This window comes from Oncorhynchus mykiss, chromosome 19 (assembly GCF_057628025.1).
Source record: "Oncorhynchus mykiss isolate SJ-2025 chromosome 19, ASM5762802v1, whole genome shotgun sequence".
In the NCBI taxonomy this organism is placed as follows: domain Eukaryota; kingdom Metazoa; phylum Chordata; class Actinopteri; order Salmoniformes; family Salmonidae; genus Oncorhynchus; species Oncorhynchus mykiss.
Genome location: NC_143040.1, coordinates 41,141,968 through 41,165,201, shown reverse-complemented (window position 1 = coordinate 41,165,201; position 23,234 = coordinate 41,141,968). Strand labels below are relative to the sequence as shown.

Sequence of the window (23,234 nt, the reverse complement as noted above, 5' to 3'; positions counted from 1 at the left end):
AGAAATGCAACGCTGCTGGGAAGTGTGGAAGTGCATTGGAGTCAACATGGGCCAGCATCGCTGTGGAATGCTTTCGTCACTTTGTAGAGTCCATGGCCCACTAGTGTTCAAAAGGTAGGAAGGTTGCAAGTTCAAAACCCCGAGCTGACAAGGTACAAATCTGTCGTTCTGCCCCTGAACAGGCAGTTAACCCACTGTTCCTAGGCTATCATTGAAAATAAGAATTTATTCTTAACTGACTTGCCTAGTTAAATAAAGGTAAAAAAAAAATAAAAAAAGGGTTTTGGTGCTCCAAAAATGTAGTATGGTACTGTATTCTGAATTACGGTAAATTACTGGCAGCAATTGGCCAGTAAGTTACTGTAGAGTTTCATAACAATGTTTCGGTGAGGTTTAACGGTGGTTGCATTATCGCCCCCAACTGAACTATAGTATAAATCCATTACACTTTATGATACAAAATGGGAAAAGGGAAAAATACCTTACCAACTAACCCTACACTCATTAAAACCCATCACCTTATTCCACTATATTAAACCCTATCTGATTCTACCCCAGGTCAACAGCCTGAGAGGACAGGACAGTACCACTGGCCCATGTTTCTCCCATGTATCTCTTCTGAAGTCAAATCTCGTACGCCCAAATACTTCTCTGCAGCTGCCACCTAAACATACAGTGCCTTGCGAAAGTATTCGGCCCCCTTGAACTTTGCGACCTTTTGCCACATTTCAGGCTTCAAACATAAAGATATAAAACTGTATTTTTTTGTGAAGAATCAACAACAAGTGGGACACAATCATGAAGTGGAACGACATTTATTGGATATTTCAAACTTTTTTAACAAATCAAAAACTGAAAAATTGGGCGTGCAAAATTATTCAGCCCCCTTAAGTTAATACTTTGTAGCGCCACCTTTTGCTGCGATTACAGCTGTAAGTCGCTTGGGGTATGTCTCTATCAGTTTTGCACATCGAGAGACTGACATTTTTTCCCATTCCTCATTGCAAAACAGCTCGAGCTCAGTGAGGTTGGATGGAGAGCATTTGTGAACAGCAGTTTTCAGTTCTTTCCACAGATTCTCGATTGGATTCAGGTCTGGACTTTGACTTGGCCATTCTAACACCTGGATATGTTTATTTTTGAACCATTCCATTGTAGATTTTGCTTTATGTTTTGGATCATTGTCTTGTTGGAAGACAAATCTCCGTCCCAGTCTCAGGTCTTTTGCTGACTCCATCAGGTTTTCTTCCAGAATGGTCCTGTATTTGGCTCCATCCATCTTCCCATCAATTTTAACCATCTTCCCTGTCCCTGCTGAAGAAAAGCAGGCCCAAACCATGATGCTGCCACCACCATGTTTGACAGTGGGGATGGTGTGTTCAGGGTGATGAGCTGTGTTGCTTTTACGCCAAACATAACGTTTTGCATTGTTGCCAAAAAGTTCAATTTTGGTTTCATCTGACCAGAGCACCTTCTTCCACATGTTTGGTGTGTCTCCCAGGTGGCTTGTGGCAAACTTTAAACGACACTTTTTATGGATATCTTTAAGAAATGGCTTTCTTCTTGCCACTCTTCCATACAGGCCAGATTTGTGCAATATACGACTGATTGTTGTCCTATGGACAGAGTCTCCCACCTCAGCTGTAGATCTCTGCAGTTCATCCAGAGTGATCATGGGCCTCTTGGCTGTATCTCTGATCAGTCTTCTCCTTGTATGAGCTGAAAGTTTAGAGGGACGGCCAGGTCTTGGTAGATTTGCAGTGGTCTGATACTCCTTCCATTTCAATATTATCGCTTGCACAGTGCTCCTTGGGATGTTTAAAACTTGGGAAATCTTTTTGTATCCAAATCCGGCTTTAAACTTCTTCACAACAGTATCTCGGACCTGCCTGGTGTGTTCCTTGTTCTTCATGATGCTCTCTGCGCTTTTAACGGACCTCTGAGACTATCACAGTGCAGGTGCATTTATACGGAGACTTGATTACACACAGGTGGATTGTATTTATCATCATTAGTCATTTAGGTCAACATTGGATCATTCAGAGATCCTCACTGAACTTCTGGAGAGAGTTTGCTGCACTGAAAGTAAAGGGGCTGAATAATTTTGCACGCCCAATTTTTCAGTTTTTGATTTGTTAAAATTGTTGAAATATCCAATAAATGTCGTTCCAGTTCATGATTGTGTCCCACTTGTTGATTCTTCACAAAAAAATACAGTTTTATATCTTTATGTTTGAAGCCTGAAATGTGGCAAAAGGTCGCAAAGTTCAAGGGGGCCGAATACTTTCGCAAGGCACTGTATATTTACTGTGACTTACATTCCAACTTTGCGGTACAGTTGATAACCATCGCTATAAACGCTAAGAAGCCAACCTACTGAAACAGGTATCCCTCTCTCCCGCTGTCCTGGCACTGATCTAGTATTCACAGGGATCATCTAAGAATCCCTCACCCTTTATGTACCCTCCTCCACTTTCTTCACTGCCTCAGCATAAGACATCTTCTGCACTACTTTGACCCTGGCCACCTCAACCTGCCTCTCTCACAACGGACACCTCCGATTCCCAGCAACATGGACACCCCTACAGTTGACAAAGACATTTTTCCACTGAAACGACACATTTCTCTGTCCCATGTCCTCCTGCACACTTACCACATCTTGGAATCTCCCTCCTACACACTGCTACAACATGCCCATAAACGTTGCATCTGACACAGCGCAGTGGATTCGCCACAAACAGGATAACTGATATATCCTAACATGACCTTGTAGGGTAAAGACTAAAGACTCTGACTCAAAACTCAAAAGGACTGATAGTGACTCCTCTGTTTCACCACTGAGTTTGGTCGCACCAAGCAGCGGGCGTCACAAACAACAGGAATCTTCAACTTCAATTGCTCCCCCTCCACCTCCACACTTAACTCTACCCCAGAAATCCCCCCTTTCAATTTCAACTTCAGGCTACCTTCACCGACTCAACAGCACCTACCATCTTTTCCACCCAACCTGAAACCACCCATGGATCAGCCAAGATCTCACTCTCACTGGACCAAACGTATCTTTATCACAACCATATCCATCAATGCAAGGCTCGGGCTCTGAGCTCCTCACAACACTTTCTACCCCTTCCATTTCACCTCCAGAACTCAAACTGGCGTCAGGGTTACACTGTTTGAACTTGACACCAATCTTACTCGACATACCTTCTCCCTTGTTATTGCTAGCTTCAACAGATTCAAACCTATCCTCTGCCTCCCTCAGTATTTTCAACCTTCTTCCTCTTTCCCTCCGATCCTCCTCCTTTAACCAATTACCTAGCTCCTTTTGAAAATATTAAACTTTTTCAAGCCAAAATCTTTTTAGTCCCCTTGAGAGACATGCTAAGCCCTTGGGAGACATGGTAAGTCCCTCCGCTTCTGAACTCTTTCTAGTTCTAACGTCATCTTCGTATAATTCCTAAACTACAGTATATTACTGTATTCTGTGGGTACAGCATTCTAACTCATGGGTGCAACAAATACAGCCTCTTAAAATATGTTAATGAGTCACAGACTCTTTCCGCGCCCACAACATTTTCCTACAATGCAGCATAATTAATACTGAAAATGTATTAATTAATACTGTACCACCTGGCCGTGCTGCTGCTGCAGTTTCAACTGTTCTGCCTGCGGACATGGATCCCTGACCTGTTCACCAGACGTGCTACCTGTCCCAGACCTGCTGTTTTCAACTCTCTAGAGACAGCAGGAGCGGTAGAGATACTCCTAATGATCGGCTATGAAAAGCCAACTGACATTTACTCCTGAGGTGCTGACTTGCTGCACCCTCGACAACTACTGTGATTATTATTATTTGACCATGCTGGTCATTTATGAACATTTGAACATCTTGGCCATGCTCTGTTATAATCTCCATCCAGGACAGCCAGAAGAGGACTGGCCACCCCTGATAGCCTGGTTCCTCTCTAGGTTTCTTCCTAGGTTTTGGCCTTTCTAGGGAGTTTTTCCTAGCCACCGTGCTTCTACACCTGCATTGCTTGCTGTTTGGGGTTTTAGGCCGGGTTTCTGTACAGTACTTTGAGATATCAGCTGATGTAAGAAGGGCTATATAAATACATTTGATTTGATTTAAAGCACAATTATGGTATTTTGCTGTGCATTCTACAGTAATCTACCGTATTCAGTTTATACACTATCATGCTGTTGATCAATACTGTAAGTTGCTGATACAATTACAAAAACAGCTACAGTATGTATCATAATCAGAGATGGGCCGTATTTCTATTACACGTATGAATTCATATTCATATTCATTCATACACGTATGAATAAACACCTCTGAATATTTTGTCATTTTTATTAAACGGGGCTGAACTAAACTCCAATGTATTTTGTAACAAGATAGTTTCGAGAGATGTCATTTGCATTTTCAAAATACAATATACTTTTCAATACCATTTTTTTAAAAAGCGGTTAATCATTTTGTTTCCCCCTTTCACCCTGCATTGACAATTGCAAAACATGCTGAGTATTATTCCAATGAGCTCCGCCCCGAAACAAGGTTTTGTCTAGAAGGGATACAGCTTTTGTCAAAATTGACTTTTCGTGGTGGGTTTAGGAGAATTTATGCAGCAGATTAGGAAAATGAATGTGATGGTTAGGAGAATTAGGTTAAACTGGATCCCATCTAAACATGACCAAGAAACAATGCCAATAATAGTGTGCTTTGCATTTTCACATATACATTTTCATTTTGGTCATGTAGCAGACAATTTTTTTTATTTTTATTTGAACCTTTATTTAACTAGACAAGTCAGTTAAGAACAAATTCTTATTTACAATGATGACCTACCCCGGCCAAACCCGGACGACGTTGGGCCAATTGTATGCCGCACTATGGGACTCGCAATCCTGGCCGGATGTGATGTGATTCAACTAAGGTAGATAAACAACAACATGTCACAGTCATAGTAAGTTAACGGTTTCTGTAACCGTTACTGAGAATATTGTTGCCATTCAGAGCTGGCTACTTGCAAATGTATTTCTGTATTTTAAAATACGAAATACAATTTTGTAGTTTATTTTGATAGATTGACATTAATGGTATTTTGTAATTGTATATTGACAATTTTGCCCCCTGATCATAATATTTAGTAAAACATTCAGGGTTCAAACAACTTAAGTATGTTTTCAAAATGCATACTGCCTCTAGCTCATTGCAAAGTGGTGTGTGACATGCTGAAGCCTGCCTACCATAATACAGTACATTCGGAAAGTATTCAGACCCCTTGACTTTTTCCACATTTTATTACTGTATAGCCTTATTCTAAAATAAATTAGATAAAAAAATATATATCCTCATCAATATACACACAAAACCCCATAATGACAAATCGTAAAACAGGTTTTTATGAATTTGCTAATTTATTAAAAATAAAAAAATCAGAAATACCTTATTTACATAAGAATTCAGACCCTTTGCTATGAGACTCGAAATTGAGCTCAGGTGCACCGTGTTTCCATTGATCATCCTTGAGATGTTTCTACAACTTGGAGTCCATCTGTGGTAAATTCAATTGATTGGACATGATTTGGAAAAGCAGACGTCTGTCTATATAAGGTCCCACAGTTGACAGTACATGTCAAAGTAAAAACCAAGCCATGGGGTCGAAGAAATTGTCCGCAGAGCTCCAAGACAGGATTGTGTCGAGGCACAGATCTGGGAAGGATACCAAAACAATTCTGCAGCATTGAAGGTCCCCAAGAACACAGTGGCCTCCATCATTCTTAAATGGAAGAAGTTTGGAACCACCAAGAGTCTTCCAAGAGCTGGCTGGCCGGCCAAACTGAACATTCGGGGGAGAAGGACCTTGGTCAAGGAGGCGACCAAGAACCTGATGGTCAATCTAACAGAGCTCCAGAGTTCCTCTGTGGAGGTGGGAGAACCTTCTAGAATGACAACCATCTCTGCAGCACTCCACCAATCAGGCCTTCATGGTAGAGTGGCCAGCGGAAGCCACTCAGTTAAAGGAACAGCCCACCTGTAGTTTTCCAAAAGGCACCTAAAGGACGCAGACCATGAAACCAAGATTGAACTATTTGGCCTGAATGCCAAGCATCACATCTGGAGGAAACCTGGCACCATCCCTACGGTGAAGCATGGTGGTGGCAGAATCATGCTGTGAGGATGTTTTTCAGCGGCAGGGACTGTGAGACTAGTTATGATCAAGGGAAAGATGAACGGAGCAAACCTGCTCCAGAGCGCTCAGGACCTCAGACTGGGGCAAAGGTTCATCTTCCAACTGGACAATGACCCTAAGCACACAGCCAAGACAACAAAGTAGTGGCTTCGGGAGAAGTCTCTTTAATGTCCTTGAGGAGCCCAGCCAGAGCCCAGACTTGAACCCGATCGAACATCTCTGGAGAGACCTGAAAATAGCTTTGCAGCGACACTCCCCATCCTACCCGACAGAGCTTGAGAGGAACTTTATAGAAGAATGGGAGAAACTCCCCAAATACAGATGTGCCAAGCTTGTAGCATCATACCCAATAAGTATTGAGGCTGTAACCGCTGCCAACGGTGCTTTAACAAAGTACTGAGTAAAGGGTCTGAATACTTACTGTATATAAATGTTATATTTCCGTTTTTTTTACTGTTTTTGCTTTGTCATTATGGGGTAATGTGTGTAGATTGAGCAGGGTAAAAAACGATTTAATCAATTTTAGAATAAGGCTGTAATGTAACAAAATGTGGAAAAAGTCAAGGGGCCTTGTCACGACTTCCGCCAAAGTCGGTCGGTCCCTCTCATTTTTCATTGGTTTTGTCTTGTCTTCCTTCACACCTGGTTCCAATCCCATCAATTACACGTTGTGTATTTAACTTTCAGTTTCCCCTCATGTCTTTGTCGGTGATTGAGTGTTATGTGCAAGTTATGTCCTGGGTTGCGACGGGTTTTGGACCCACTTTTATTATTTTGGTTTTCGGAGTTTTGTGAGCATTTATTAAACGACTCCGTTTATACCAAGTTCGTTCTCCTGCGCCCGACTTCCCTGCCACCAACACGCACCCATTACATGACTGAATACCTTCCGAATGCACTGTATGCACTTGAATGGCGAATGGGAACTGCGCTTCAATTACCAGTTGAGAAATACAAATAGAAGCTCTTTTTAATCGTGGCTATTCAAACTGTTTTTAACATGTGATTTCATTTAGAGTTGTTGCGCAATGATTGGGCTTATTAAAGCACGTTTCACTCCAGCAGCAAACTAACAGCAGCTCTTTTGCTGTCTGACAGATTTTCCGCTTAAACCAGGCTTTGTATCTGTATGTTGTGCGTGTGTGATAAATAAGAATCATAACGACTAACGAAAATACATATGGGCAAATTTAATTCTACTAAATTATGCAAATTAACCCGTAGACCGATAAGCATGACCGGTCAAATGCCTTTACATCTACTGGTATTTCCATCAATGAATAAGCTAAAAGCGTTATTACAGTGGGATTTGTTTCTTCTCATGGACAATTGGCCGTGGCAATTGTTTTTTCTTTAAAAAAAATATATTGGCCAGAAGCCAGCTATTACCGGCTATTGGAAACCCTGCACTATTGTCACTATGTGTAGACTATATTGACCTGTGGAATAGTAAGCGCGCTGAAAAGCGTAGTGCACAAGGGAAGAACCAAAACACCTTGATAGGGAACGCGCATGCAAACAGATGAGGACATTATTGTAAAACCTGCAAAATGGGGTAAGTAAAAAAAGGTGCGGGAGCTAGGCTATTGGTAGCTCTGGCTCAACACTGGTTACATTCCCAGACATGTTGTGGGTTCTTAAACCATTCTGGGTAAATCAACCTTTTTATTGAATTTGGTTTTATCTGAATCATATGACAGTTATTTCTAGGGTGTGTAATTGAAGAGTTTGCCAGAGAAAATGTGACTGGGGTAAGGAAGAAACAAGTCCCAGACAGGTCATTGGATAGTCGGTGTGTGGGTATCCTTACAATCATATCAGCCATCAAAGCATAACACTGTTATGATTGTGTGTGTGTGAGTGAGATACGTGCATGTGTGTTCCTGCACGTATGCGTGTGTCTGTGCACCTAGCTACAGTATGAGTAGCCTACCTTGTGGAAATTGCTGCTAAAGTAGGAGCACAACGCCAGAGATGGAAACTCGTGTCTGACACTCAGACTTAAGTCGCACTTAAGTCGCAAAGAAAATGACTTGCGACTTGTGATCAATTGACTTGAGACTCGTGAACAGTGCAAGTCAGTACTGGGATAAGTTTTTGTTGTGCATTCTGTCAGATAACATGTAACAGGCGGCGATGTAACACAGAGAAAGTAGCTTAGTACAGAGGGCTGAAAAGCGTTCTGGAACGACTGCGTTCCGCCAAAAATATGCAGACAAGTACGTATCTATTTCAATGGGAGAATAGTGGCTACTCATATTTGCACTTTGTCCTTATTTGATTGAGTGGACATTGTGTATGCTATTGCTATATAGATCGGAACATTACAACGCAAGCAAATGTTAACTTTGTGAAGACAAGAAAAAGTTTGCTATTGTTTATCATAGTATGTGAAATCATGTCATATTTAAATAATATTACGTAAATTATATAATTATGACAGTGTCTGGCAACTAACTTGTCCAAAAAAGAATGTAGGAAATGTCTATTTTTTTAAGCGGACATGGTTTCACATTGACTTGACCTAGTGAAGCGTCTTAGTAAACATAAAGAACAACTATTACGTTTTTTTAAACAATTGTCCAGACTGAGGCTTGAGTTTACGAATTGACGGTTTATTAACCCAACTTTACACAGGCTACTGTTTGGCCGTAGCCCACGCCAAATAATTGGATACCCCACAAACCAACCGACACAGTGTTTCGATTTCCAGAGCGCAACTTTTCAGGCTTGGGTGAGATTGGTGCAGGTGAAGAGGCTTGACTTCACTGCTGCCTCTGTGCAGCCCGCACATTTCACGAATTAAGATTGTGGCTAGTGACATGATTGAGTACAACATAGCATTCAGAACAAAGGATCGGTGCTACCTCATGATAGGGGTGCCGTGTCTGCACTCTTGTCCATCGTATGAAAGGACGCTTTGACCAGTGTTGCGAAAACTAACGTTATGAGATGAGGCATGTACAGTTGAAGTCGGAAGTTTACATACACTTAGGTTGGAGTCATTCAAACTTGTTTTTCAACCACTCCACAAATTTTTTGTTAACAAACTATAGTTTTGGCAAGTCTGTTAGGACATCTACTTTGCGCATGACACAAATATTTCCAACAATTGTTTACAGACAGATTATTTAACTTATAATTCACTGTATCACAATTCCAGTGGGTCAGAGATTTACATACACTAAGTTGACTGTGCCTTTAAACAGCTTGGACAATTCCAGAAAATTATGTCATGGCTTTAGAAGCTTCTGATAGACTAATTGACATCATTTGAGTCAATTGGAGGTGTACCTGTGGATGTATTTCAAGTCCTACCTTCAAACTCAGTGCCTCTTTGCTTGACATCATGTGAAAATCAAAAGAAATCAGCCAAGAGCTCAAAAAAAAATGTAGACCTCCACAAGTCTGCTTCATCCTTGGGAGCAATTTCCAAACATGTTCTGTCTCCTAGAGATGTATGTACTTTGGTGCAAAAAGTGCAAATCAATCCCAGAACAGCAGCAAAGGACCTTGTGAAGATGCTGGAGGAAACCGGTACAAAAGTATCTATATCCACAGTAAAACGAGTCATATCGACATAACCTGAAAGGCCTCTCAGCAAGGAAGAAGCCACTGCTCCAAAACCGCCATAAAAAGCCAGACTACGGTTTGCAACTGCACATGGGGACAAAGATTACACTTTTTGGAGAAATGTCCTCTGGTCTGATGAAACAAAAATAGAACTGTTTGGCCATAATGACCATTGTTATGTTTGGAGGAAAAAGGGGGAGGCTTGCAAGCTGAAGAACACCATCCCAACCGTGAAGCACCACGGTGGCAGCATCATGTTGTGGGGGTGCTTCGCTGCAGGAGGGACTGGTGCACTTCACAAAATAGATGGCATCATGAGGCAGGACAATTATGTGGATATATTGAAGCAACATCTCAAGACATCAGTCAGGAAGTTAAAAGCTTGGTTGCAAATGGGTCTTCCAAATGGACAATGACCCCAAGCATACTTCCAAAGTTGTGGCAAAATGGCTTAAGGACAACAAAGTCAAGGTATTGGAGTGTCCATCACATAACCCTGACCTCAATCCCGAAGAAAGATTGTGGGCAGAACTGAAAAGACGTGTGCGAGCAAGGAGGCCTACAAACCTGACTCAGTTACACCAGCTCTGTCAGGATGAATGGGCCAAAATTCACCCAACTTATTGTGGGAAGCTTGTGGAAGGCTACCTGAAACGTTTGACCCAAGTTAAACAATTTAAAGGCAATGCCACCATTTGTGTCCTTGTACTTCCATCTTAAGTCAGCAACAACTATCCATCATGTTGTTCATCTGCAGGTTCACTGAATTCTGCTAAGCAAAGGTGGCCAGCGCAGGGACAGAAGGACAGAGCAGCATTGACTCATTCTTGACCACCACAGGTGTCCAAGTGTACAGCCAGGGCCACCCCATGCAGAAGACCATAAGAGGCTATACTCTAAGACCTGATCATTTCCTGCAACCTGCCTATGTCCTTCGTGGACAACCCTCACTTTAGGAATTTCATGTCAGTGGCGCCTGCATGACTTAAGACTGAACAAAGAGGCTACAATCAAAAGTGCCCTAGAGAAGACAGAATCAGTGTCTGTCACTAGATATATGGACTGACAGCACCATGAGGGGCTTCATGGGAGTAATGGCCATGCAAGAGAGAAACTCAGACGGGAGTCAGTTCTGTTGAGCTGTGATAGATTCACAGGGTCACACACTGGGGAAAGGATCAGTGATACATTTGAAGTAATGTGATAATTTTGGCATAAAACATCAATTATATCATATGTGATAATGCTGTAAATATGAAAAAGGCCTTCACAGTTTGTTTCCCCAAAGCAAGCAATGAATGATGATGTGGATAATCCCAGCCTATGGGAAGAATTTGGTGAAGAGTACATTACTGATGCTGAAGCCATTCAAACCAACTGCAGGCAGCAGTGCTTACAGTGCTTTGCCCCGTTCATTACAACTGGTGATTAGAGATGGACTAAAGGAAACAAAAATCATAAACAGTGTGATGGCTAAGGTAACTAAACTTTGCAGCTTACTACATACTACCTGTGGTCTGAAAGAAGCATTTGAAGCTGAGTTCGGAGCCAATCGTAATATCCCTGCTGCTGTGTCGACCAGATGGAATTCCATCCTCCGGATTGTTAAAGCAGTCACCAATCTGAATTAACAAAGAGTCAATACTCTACTTGAGGCACAAGGACATAATGAGCTCTGCTTATCACCAAGGGAATGGAGCCAGCTATTGGAGCTAGTGGACATTTTGGACCCTTTTGACCAGGCCTCCAACCTTACTCAGGTGGAGAAAGTGGTGACACTCAGTGCTGCCCTTCCTTGTGTACTGACACTCAACTATCATCTGCAAAGTATACTGAGCACAAGTCGTCACCTAGTCAGTCTAGTAAAAGCACTGCAGCGGTCACTCAAACGCCGATTCCAGGGGCTGTTTGTGAATGTCAGAACTGAGCACTCGGATGACAGGCAACAAAACCTCCATTTGGTGACAATGTAATACATAATGGCTGCACTGCTGGACCCATCTTTCTGCCTGTTCTGGCTTGATCATGATGTCTTCATACCACATGAAGATAAAGCTGAATTTAAGGAGAGTCTGATTGGTAGGTACAATGCATTGCAACATGCAACATTTTCTATGTCACTTTTTTTTAATGTAGAATGTATACTGTTATATTCTTGATCATATACATAATTTAAAAAAAAAATTCAGACCTTGTTTGGCTGAGGCACGGAAAGTCACCGTTAAGGATAACAGTAGTGGTGAAGAAGAAGAACAACCACCTGCCAAACCCTCCAGAATGTTCTCTGGCTACCGCAACAAGATCCGCAAGAAGAAAGGAGACAAAGTAATGTCAGAGCAGAGATTATTCGCTACATTCAAGTATCTTCTGATGAAAATGAAGTTGATTGCTTAGATTTTTGGAGAATCCATGCATAAGACTTTCCAAGGCTCAAGCAGGTAGTAATGACCGGTTTGGCCTGCCACCAGTGCCCCAGTGGAGAGAGAGTTTTGTCATGGAGGCCTCATCATGCACCCTCATAATGCCAGGCTCAGTGCAAGAACACTGACAAACTTGATCTTTCTGAAATGTAACCTGTCTGCAACAGAAATGTTCTCTTTGCTACTTGTGACAGGAAATTGTATTTCTGTTACGTGTCCAGGTCAGTAAGTATATTTTAGGGATAAAGGTCATTACGTTTGATATATAGGACACTTTATTAGTGCAATTATTGAACAGCAGTTGTCAGTCATTTTGGTTGTCGTTCTGTCACACCCTGATCTGTTTCACCTGTCCTTGTGATTGTCTCCACCCCCTCCAGGTGTCGCTTATTTTCCCCAGTGTATTTATCCCTGTGTTTCCTGTCTCTCTGTGCCAGTTTGTCTTGTATGTTTGTCAAGTCAACCAGTGTGGATTTCCCTGTACTCCTTTTTCTCTTCACTAGTCCTCCCGGTTTTGACCGTTGCCTGTTTTCTGGACTCCATTCCCGCCTGTCTGACCAATCTTTCTGCACTGACCTAGAGCCTGCCTACCCTTCGGTACCTACTGGACTCTGATCTGGTTTGACCTTTTGCCTGTACACAACCATTCTCTTGCTTACCACTTTTTGGATTAATAAACATGTAAGACTCCAACCATCTGCCTCCTGTGTCTGCACCTGGGTCTTGCCTTGTGCCCTTGTAACGTTCATACTTGTCATTAATCTTCTATCACCTACAGATTTTCTGTTTGTGTGACAGAATGAAGTGAAATATAGACAATGTTTGCAAAAAAATTCATATCTGGTACAATTTGTTTTATTAATGTAAACTGTACCTTTTTTAAAGGAAATATATTTTGATTTAAATAGTGCCTGATGTTCTTTCATACATGTATGGACTAATGAACAAGGGTGTCTCTTCAAATAATTGACAAGGTTTATAGACCTAACCCACAGCAGGCAGAAAGCCCTTGCCAAAATGGACTTTAGACTGAACTTAGACTTAACTTGAACTCTATGTGCTGGAGAGGATGCGAAATAGCAAACAACTGTAAGAATGAATTAAATCAAATGTATTTATATAGCTGATATCTCAAAGTGCTGTACAGAAACCCAGCCTAAAACCCCAAACAGCAAGCAATGCAGGTGTAGAAGCACGGTGGCTAGGCAAAACTCCCTAGAAAGGCCGAAACCTAGAGAGGAACCAGGCTATGAGGGGTGGCCAGTCCTCTTCTGGCTGTGCCACAGCAGCACGGCCAGGTGGACTGGGGACAGCAAGGAGTCATCATGTCAGATGGTCCTAGGGCTCAGGTCCTCAGAGAGAGAGAAAGAAAGAGAGAATTAGAGAGAGCATACTTAAATTCACACAGGACACCGGATAGGACAGGAGAAGTACTCCAGATATAACAAACTGACCCTAGCCCCCCGACACAAACTACTGCAGCATAAATACTGGAGGTTGAGACAGGAGGGGTCAGGAGACACTGTGGCCCCATCTGATGACACCCCCGGATAGGGCCAAACAGGAAGGATATAACCCCACCCACTTTGCCAAAGCACAGCCCCCACACCACTAGAGGGATATCTTCAACCACCAACTTACCATCCTGAGACAAGGCCGAGTATAGCCCACAAAGATCTCCGCCACGGCACAACCCAAAGCGGGGCGCCAACCCAGACAGGAAGGTCACATCAGTGACTCAACCGACTCAAGTGACGCACCCCTCCTAGGGACGGTATGAAAGAGCCCTAGTAAGCCAGTAACTCAGCCCCTGTAATAGGGTTAGAGGCAGAGAATCCCAGTGGAAAGAGGGGAACCGGCCAGGCAGAGACAGCAAGGGCAGTTCGTTGCTCCAGAGCCTTTCCGTTCACCTTCACACTCCTGGGCCAGACTACACTCAATCATATGACCCACTGAAGAGCTGAGTCTTCAGTAAAGACTTAAAGGTTGAGACCGAGTTTGCGTCTCTCACATGGGTAGGCAGACCCTTCCATAAAAATGGAGCTCTAAAGGAGAAAGCCCTGCCTCCAGCTGTTTGCTTAGAAATTCTAGGGACAATTAGGAGGCCTGCGTCTTGTGACCGTAGCGTACGTGTAGGTATGTACGGCAGGACCAAATCAGAGAGATGGGTAGGAGCAAGCCCATGTAATGCTTTGTAGGTTAGCAGTAAAACCTTGAAATCAGCCCTTGCCTTGACAGGAAGCCAGTGTAGGGACAGTGTGAGACTCTTTTACCCATTTCAGACAGAAGTATGTTACTTGCAGAAAAATATATATGTTTATATGACCCCCTTTCAAACAGCCTCTTATTTACCACTTATTGCAAGTAGACCCCTTTTATACATATCAGTGGGTGACTGGCAAATTGAGAGAGGTGGGTGGTGGTGTTAAACCATGGGGGCTGTGTGCAGTTCAAATTAGTGAGGTGTTAAACAACGGAAGTGTTAATGAATTTACCTGCAAAAAAGCTGAGAACTATTCCCACAGACCTGAAACCTGTTTTGGTTACAGGGTCTGAAAATGCAGCAATCATGACTTTCAGATATACGAAAAAAGCTGGTATCAAAATGCAGGCATGTTAATATAGCGGGATTTTGGTGTGTGTTATGAAAGGGGTTTTTGAAACTCCTATCAGATCAGTGGGTATTCATTTAAAACTTCAAAGAATATGGTTATATGTGGGTACAGTATGTGTTAGTTTTGCCTGCCACTCCTACACTGAGAAGAACAGCATGGTGGATGGTGGAGGGTGGGGTCCTGCATCATACAGCGTTTAATTAATCACCGGGCTCATTCTTAAAAGTAATATGTGAAGGGGGAACAAAATGTCAGACAAATCCTGGTTCTTGTTCCATCTTTGTTCCCTTGTGTTCTATTAATTCGGTTTATGATGTTGAGGATTGGTTTGAATTAAACCTGCCCATTCTCACAGGCTTGTTGTTGTTCATTGGTGATGCCTTGATAATGGTAAGGGATTAGCTGTAGATGGGTATAAACGTCACACCTAGTAACAAACAAAGATTCTATATATCACAATGCTAACAAACCTCACCCTGTATCCATGGTAAACACAGAACAGATCTGTCACTCGGAGTGGGTTGTTGTTTGACTTCTACAAACAAGGGAGACATTAGAAAAGTCTGCTTGACAACATTCCTGCACCCACACCCACAAGCCATAGAAACTGACCGTATTTTCCCCCACCTACTGTATGCATTAGACTTTTGTGGTTGGGGCTGTCTGCAAACAGACCCTCCCAGAGGTGTAAAACATGTGTACACAGAAACTTTCCATGGAAACGATTCCCTCATAACTAAAAAGTGAACAGATAACTGTAAGAATCTCACATTACCATTATTTGATAGTTGTACAGTGCAACTTGTACTATAAAAACATCATTCTCAAATCAACACATGCAAGCCTGTGTCATGTTGTTGTACATACTTTTCATGCAGGTGGGAAAGTTGCTTCGTAGGGCAGGGATCATCAACTAGTTTCAGCCTCGGGACTATTTTTTTCTTGAGAGGATGGTCGGGGTCAGAACTTAACTACAAATTATTTGTAGACTGCAAATTGGCTACAAGAAGCCCAAACAGATATATAATATTTGACTAAAACATAAACATTTCAAACCTATACGTTCACATATATCTCTATATTATGCGTGGGAATACTTTGGAACAGATTTCGAAAATTAAAATCACTTGGAGCTGATTTGCTGGTATTTTTACAGTCTTTTATAAACAGCAATAAAAATAAAGAAATAAAACATTACATTTTTTTGCACAGAAAACTTGTGGGGCCTCATAAAATCACCCACGGTCCAAATACGGCGCGCGGACCGCCATTTGGGGAACCCTGCATTAGGGTGTGATCTCCCATATAGAGATTAGGGAAATAAAGGCATGGCCTTGGGGGAAACCCTGTATGAATACGCCCTGACACGCAGCCTCTCCAATTCTAGTATATGTCTGCCATATGAAGGGAGCAGCGTGGTGACATCAAAGCACAACAGGTAGGTCTAGGAATTCAGTGTTCATATGTCAGTTCCTTGTACTCTAGCATGGAGATATTCATCAGCATTGATATACTGATTTCTCCTGAGGACTGAGTTTGGAAAACACTGTTTAAGAGTGGTAGGTACGGGACCAAAATGGCTTAGAAATTTAGCCTCAAGATTCAATGTTGATGTGGCACTTGACCCACTATGCTATTTTCTTTGCACATATGTCATAATGCTGAGTCTACCTTTTTTAATCAGTGGCAATGCGAAATGGTATAACAAATGGTGGTTAGAGAGGTTTTAACAGACACTTGCCATTCATGTGTTGTGATCCCTAACTTTCCATGAGACACTGAACATTCCACTAAACTCTTAGCAGTTCTGACTGAATGATTGCTAATCTGTCAACATCCTGTTGCTCTGTTTCATGTGCATGTTTTTCTATTGCAGTTCTTGTCTTCACACTGTTTTCAGTCTGATTATGTAACGGTGACAGCCTGTTAGGACTCTTAAGTAGAGTTGAGACTTCCCTTCTCTCATCCTCATCGTAATTGTTAGGCTACGCTGTACACGCAGAATCCAGAAAGTAGGCTAATCTTGAAGTGTATATTGACATGAATACCTTGGCTGGTTTACTTTTGAAATTAATTTAATGTGTGCAGGGGGTGTTATGGCTTTGTCTGCTGAAATAAACATGGCACCTCATTTCAAATAAAATTGTATTTGTCACATGTGCTGAATACAACTGGTGTAGACCTTACAGTGAGGCTTACTTACAAGCCTCACTGTAATGCGAATAGTCTGGGTAACCAAATTTCCAGACTCAAAGTAGGTCTGGTCTGACATGTGTGGGGTGAGGATAGGATGGGTCTTGGGTTGCAAAATGCTGGTAACCTTCCTAAAAATCCATGGTTTGAGAAGTCTTGGTTGGTGACTTCCCAGATGTCATGCTTATTGATATAATTCCAGGAGTCTTCCAACCAGGATTTCTGAAGTGGTGGGGAAAAAAGAGAAATTGGGGGAAGTTACTGGAATTTAGCAACCCTAGGTTGTCCCCGTTTGATATGGTCTGACATGACAACATTCTTACAATGCTGTACAGAAAGCGGTACTCTTATCAGTAATGTATACACAGTACACAAGACATTATGAATGCCTTCCTAATAGTTGCACAGCTTTTGCCCTTAGAACAGCATCAAATTGTTGGGGGTATGGACTCTACAAGGAGTTGCAAGTGTTCCACAGGGATGCTTCCCACAGTTGTCAAGTTGGCTGGGTGTCCTTTGGGTGGTGGAACATTGATACATGGGAAACTGAGTGTGGAAAAACCCAGCAGCGTTGTAGTGCTTGACACTCAAACTGGTGTGCCTGGCAGCTACTGTACCCCATTCAAAAGCACAAATATTTTCTTGCCCATTTGTTTGTGTGCCATTCAGAGGGCAATCTTTTTTTTTTTTTTAGAGTGAAGCAGCTTTAATATAGCAGATTGTGGCTTCTATCAATGTAATTGTCTGCATTTCTAAACCCCCATATTATTTTTTATAGATGTATAATCCTTGTCTCATGACTTAAATCCTCATTTAGCCTGTCTACCTCCCCTTCATTTACACGGAAGTGACTATAACAGGTGACATCAATAAGGATCATAGCTTTCACCTAGTCAGTTTATCATGCAACTCTTTTGTACACAGTGTATCTGTCATAGCTCTGTGAGAAGACTGGTATGGTTCCAAAGATTAAGTTAGGTGGTGGACAAAGTTTAAGGCTAAAGTTTAATGTAAACTAACATTTAAGTGTACTTTCTCTCAGGACCTGCGGTTGCAGTATTTGAAACATACAATTCACATTTCTCACCCTCTTTTTCAGATAAAATGAATGTAAGTAGTTTTCTTAATTCTGTCATTTGTTTAGTGCAGGAATATCCATACATCTTAAATAAATCAGGGAGGCATCTTGAAACATTAAATGTGTGCACATCACAATCCTCTCATCCCCCTTCTTCCCCTTGCTCCCCTGTAGCTGTCAGATGCTCTGGGTGGTGGACCGGGCTGTCCAGGCCAGAACAACCAGCAGGGTGGTGGGGGCGTGTGGCCTGGTGGACAACCCAACCAACCAACATGGCCAGGACAGCCTGGTGTTCAACCGGCTTGGCCTGGTCAGCAGCAACCAGGCCAGCCCACCCCCATGTGGCCTGGACAACAACCAAACCCTTCCCAACCCTCATGGCCGGGGCAACAACATGGAGGTGGAGTACAGCCCAGCCAGCCAACCTGTCCCGGACAACCAGGGGGAGGACCGCCCAGCCAGCCAACATGGCCAGGGCAGCCTAGCCAACCTACTGCTCCTCAACATCATTCACTGGTAAAGGAAGACGTTTAATCCTGAAGATATTGGTTATGATGATTTTGAAAAACAAAGAACAAGGTTCTTATGGTTCATTATTGCTATGGCAGACAGCGATCAAGACCTCTACTCTGATATTTGTGTAAGCCTGTCTGAATGAAATGGCAGTTTTTATAGTTTATTTTTCTTAACAGACCCATTTTATTTCCCCAACAGAAAGTGCCATATGTTCAGAACCTGCCAAACGGATGCTATGACGAGATGGTCATCACCATTATCGGGACAATTAACCACAATGCCAAAATGTCAGTTTTCACGTCAAAATATAGTTATAATTTAGGTGACTTGTGAACATCTCCATTGCAGTCATTTCCACATTATGATTCTGAATGTTACTACTATCTCAGTCATGTAGCCAATTATAGGTACTTGATTGGCATACCACCTTGACATGTTGCCTGCAAACCTCTTCTACTGTAGCCTGGGTACCAGTCTGTCGGTGTAATGTTTGATATGACAAGATGTCTGGCATGACAAGGGGTTAAAATGATGGCACAAACCAATTTGGAACCAGGCTACGCACAAGCTAAGGATCAAATATGGTTGATCTTTTTTTTTTGTCAGAATGTGACTCATAAGTATCGTGATGTAAAAAGAGACTAATGGGAGGATTTGCATAGATAATCAAGGTTGGCAGACAGTAGCCTAATCCCAACAGAGCATCTTGACACATTATTTATAGTTCTCAACTGATTGCATTTTCAGTCATGTAATGACAGTGGGTGAGGTATGAACAAATTATATGAATTCAATGCCAGATAATACCTACCACAAATCACTAAAGTCAAGAGCACTAACTACGGCCACAGTCTCAGAGCCCATACATCACCATGGAAACATCTGAGTGCTGATGAGATGGCTTGCACAACATGCATTCCTCATAAAACATAATGCTGTTGTCTGACTTAGACAAATGCGTTTAACTAGTGTCTATCACAAAATCCTTGCTTCATGTTATTTGCCTGGTCACAGATCTGATTGAGCGCTAAACTCCGTTGGTCATTGTCAAGCCAAACTAAATTGTTTGACATTATAGCACAGACTGGCACATAAGCTACCATGCTCTTATTTTAATGTAAATGTCAGGATAATCTTGACTAATGTAATGTTACTATCTCCTTTTAGGTTCACATTGAACCTGACCAAAGGGAATGACATTGCCATGCACATTAACCCTCGCTTTGATGACCATGGCAAGAAAATTATTGTGAGGAACAGTCTGATTGGCAATAAATGGGGCAAAGAGGAGAGAGGACACAACCACTTCCCCTTCACTCAGGGCCAGCCCTTTGAGGTGAGGGATCTACATTCCTGTTCACTTCATGTCAACCAATCAGTTCTGAAACTATGATGGTCAGGGTCATTGAAAATTAGTTGTGCACTATATAGGGAATAGGGTGCCATTTTGGACAGACTTGGACACCCCTATATTAATTAGATTTTTTTTCAGTTGTCATTTTAGGTTTATTTATGAATGTTGTATGATCAGTATAGTGACATTAATTTCATATCAACAGTCTTTGATTTTGCATAATGAGTTTGTGGTCCTGTGTTTTTCCAGATGAAAATCATGTGCACTAACAATGAGTTCAGGGTGGCAGTGAATAGCTCGCACCTCCTGGAGTTCAAACACCGCATCCGTGACCTCGACTCAATCAAACACCTGGGTATCTACAATGACGTCACCCTCACGTCTGTGGAGATCAATGACTTTATCTAGCAGGTTTGGTTCCAGCCATAGAAATAGAATGACTAGCATGGCCTAGCCTCAAGTTATTTATGATTCCAAAGACTTCCCTTAATTGTCTATAAACAGAAAAGTACAGTAGCTTGACTCCAGCTTTAATTAAGCCACTAGGACTGTCACATTCGGTACTAGGCCGGTCTGTTCTGTTAAAATATATTTTGATAAGTGAAATTCGTACATGGCCAATTCATACTTTGATCTTCAAGTAATTTGTGTAAGCTGGTAATGTATAGACTGTATGCAATAAATGTGGTGTTGGCAGATTTTTCTCCATGTAAAGACAATACATGAGTTGTCTTGAGTGATTGTATAATGCATCCCACTAGGTGGCAGAGTTGATATGTAAATGAGAACCACAAGAAGTCTAGTATTTGGATAGGCTGGGTAAAAACTAATTGTAGCCTACCTGTACACAGTGGAACTTAAACACCTAGGCTATTACTTTACATTAGTCGATGACGCACTGTCAGTCAAATCCTTAACCCTGCAAACATGAGCAAGTTTCTAGACTTTGCTTGTTGGTCATGTAGGATTTCTATAGTTTCTCCATGAGTGGTGATTTATCTTCAGCACTTAATGTTTACTTGGAATAAAGGGTCTTTGAGCAATATTGTTGATGATCATCTCAAGTGAAGCACTGACTTTACAGAAGGAGCATGTTGACTAAATCAACACTGCATCTTTTCACTAGCCACTAAACAAAATATGCTATTTACACCACTGACATTTCTGCTTTGATGAATTTATTTCAGTTCTCTATTTACAGACTACGGAGTGCTTCTGCTGGTGTCTATCACTAGCGTTTCTCATGTTTAGTGATGTGTTGTCACAATGTGGCATAACTTGTAAAACACTCCTGAAACTCTCACAATGGCTTTTAATTTGTATTCAAACATTACAGCCCCTGCTACCCTCCACCCCACGGCAATGAACCCCTTGTGCTGTTAAGATCTCTTAAGACGAGACTGGCAAGATGCATTTAGACATGACACATCATTGGGACTTTGCCCTGCCACTGTTTCTGGCATGCCTCTGGCTCTTGTCCATAATCTACCAGCCCGACCACATCTAACTACCCCCCTCCCCCAACAACTGACAGTGTCAAGTAGACAGGGGCAAATGGGTGTGTTGACTGTGAAGGCAGTCATAGCAGCACTAACTGCAACTGAGTGGCTCATATCTCAAGGAGAGGGTGTGGCCAGTCTGATGTGGAGCAAATGTTTACAGTATGACGTGTACAATAATACACAGCTCCATGGTACCTTAAGTTGATGTACACTTGAGATACACACACACATTTTAAAAATGCTTCATTGACCAAGGTACTCGCAGGCACACTGATCTGTATGGCTAGGCTACACACAATGAAAATGGGTTACCCTCACAGGAAGCTAGTCTCGAGTTCAAAGCTTGTATGTCTTTTAAGATAAGATGGCACCTTGCCTCCGGTATATGATTCAATAATGAGTATAAAGATTGATTTAAAGCTACTGGAGGGGAAACAAAACATGGACTGATCACATTCCTCTCTACAGTAGGCTACCAGAGGAAGCTGGCACAAGTAATACATCCCAAATGGAACCCAGTTCCCCATATTAGTGCACTACTTTTGGACTTCAGAGTCCTATTGGCCCTTGTCAAAAGTAGTGCACTATAAAGAGACTAGGGTGCCATTAAGGGACACAAAGACACCTTAGTATCCTGAAGTCAGGTCACTGATACATTTTTTCATGATGGAAACTATGAACAGTCTCGATGGAAACTGAAAACAGATTATTTATTAAATTACTCTAATGCCCATGTGTAAACTGCTGTGAACTTCATAAAGGTTGGAACTTTAAATTGCTCTTATCGTTTTTGCACCTGCTTTATGGAATGGCTTGATATGGATTTCAGGACCTATAATTTTGGCTCAACTAATCTATTTTAAAAGTCTTGTCTCATTTGTTTCCTCAAGTGGGCCTAGGCCTATTCCCAAAATGTAAATGACCAATAAAAGTGATCAATATTTGTTCAACTTTTCATGAAAGATTACTGCATGTTCAATGGAAAGAAGTGTAGTAGGACGATCAACCAACGTGAGTTCGAGGTGCAACCAAAAAGTGCTGACTCACCATGTGTTTTCAATGGATAAGTATAATTGTGTCTGTAATTTGCTTATGCATGAATTTCCGTATGTTCTTTGATCTTTTTGCGCGCGCATGATGGTTTTGCGGACGCGTTGAATAAGCAAGCCAAGCACGTCAGAACGCTGCGTGGACGTCCTCCACCAGTAGTTTTGTAGTAGTGACTGGCTAGCTATCCAGTAACTGTGATTAACGACGTTAGCACCAATACGGCCGAAAGGAGAACGATTTGACTCATTTATTTCATAGTTATTAAGACCGTATGGATACGGTTATAATTTCTTGTAAGGATTCTGTTGAGCCGTGAAGACGGCGCTGCTTTGCCCCCCAAGTGCTCCTAGCAAGGGGATTGGAGACCTTTCATTTCCGAGTTTTCGCAGCAGCAGGTCAGCTTGAACCTTTGCTTTGGTACTCTAACTATGGCTAGAATAGGTAGCTAACTACATGGATGAATAAAACAAATATATAGCTAATATTGTTCAACTGAGTTGACACATTGCTGTGCGCGTCACTAGCTAAAATATCTCGTCAAGTTGCCTCGCTAAATTAGAATTTGTGTAGCTAACGTTAGCTAGCTATTAACAGTGCTCACGTTCGTTACTTACTAGTCGAGGTTGGTGGCGTGGAAGACTGCTCTGCATTTCACTTTAGGTAATTGGTTAGCTAAATATTTGTCCACACAACGTAAACTAGCTAACGTTATGGACTTGTTTTTTACGGAATA

At 42.0% G+C, this 23,234-nt stretch overlaps 2 protein-coding genes across 2 annotated transcripts in view; both read left to right on the top strand.

Moving 5' to 3' along the window:
• Positions 1-15,648: 15,648 nt before the first annotated feature.
• Positions 15,649-20,668, top strand: lgals3b (lectin, galactoside binding soluble 3b). Its single transcript, XM_021573936.3, has 6 exons — positions 15,649-16,246; positions 18,044-18,111; positions 18,254-18,595; positions 18,794-18,882; positions 19,763-19,931; positions 20,199-20,668. The coding sequence occupies exons 2-6, from the start codon at positions 18,106-18,108 to the stop codon at positions 20,355-20,357; spliced, it is 765 nt and encodes a 254-aa protein (XP_021429611.2). The 5' UTR covers positions 15,649-16,246; positions 18,044-18,105; the 3' UTR covers positions 20,358-20,668.
• A 1,930-nt stretch (positions 20,669-22,598) lies between these two features.
• The window catches only part of fbxo34 (F-box protein 34), a 50,001-nt gene continuing 49,365 nt past the window's right edge, over positions 22,599-23,234 (top strand). The window contains exon 1 of the mRNA XM_021573930.3: positions 22,599-22,896. The gene's annotated coding sequence lies outside the window, so the exon portion shown is untranslated. The remainder of the gene's footprint in view (positions 22,897-23,234) is intronic.

Excerpts from the sequence above, each read along its gene's own strand:
- lgals3b (XM_021573936.3), top strand. Across the intron at positions 18,596-18,793 it reads CTCCTCAACATCATTCACTG|AAAGTGCCATATGTTCAGAA; the intron begins GTAAAGGAAGAC and ends TTTCCCCAACAG. Across the intron at positions 19,932-20,198 it reads CTCAGGGCCAGCCCTTTGAG|ATGAAAATCATGTGCACTAA; the intron begins GTGAGGGATCTA and ends GTGTTTTTCCAG.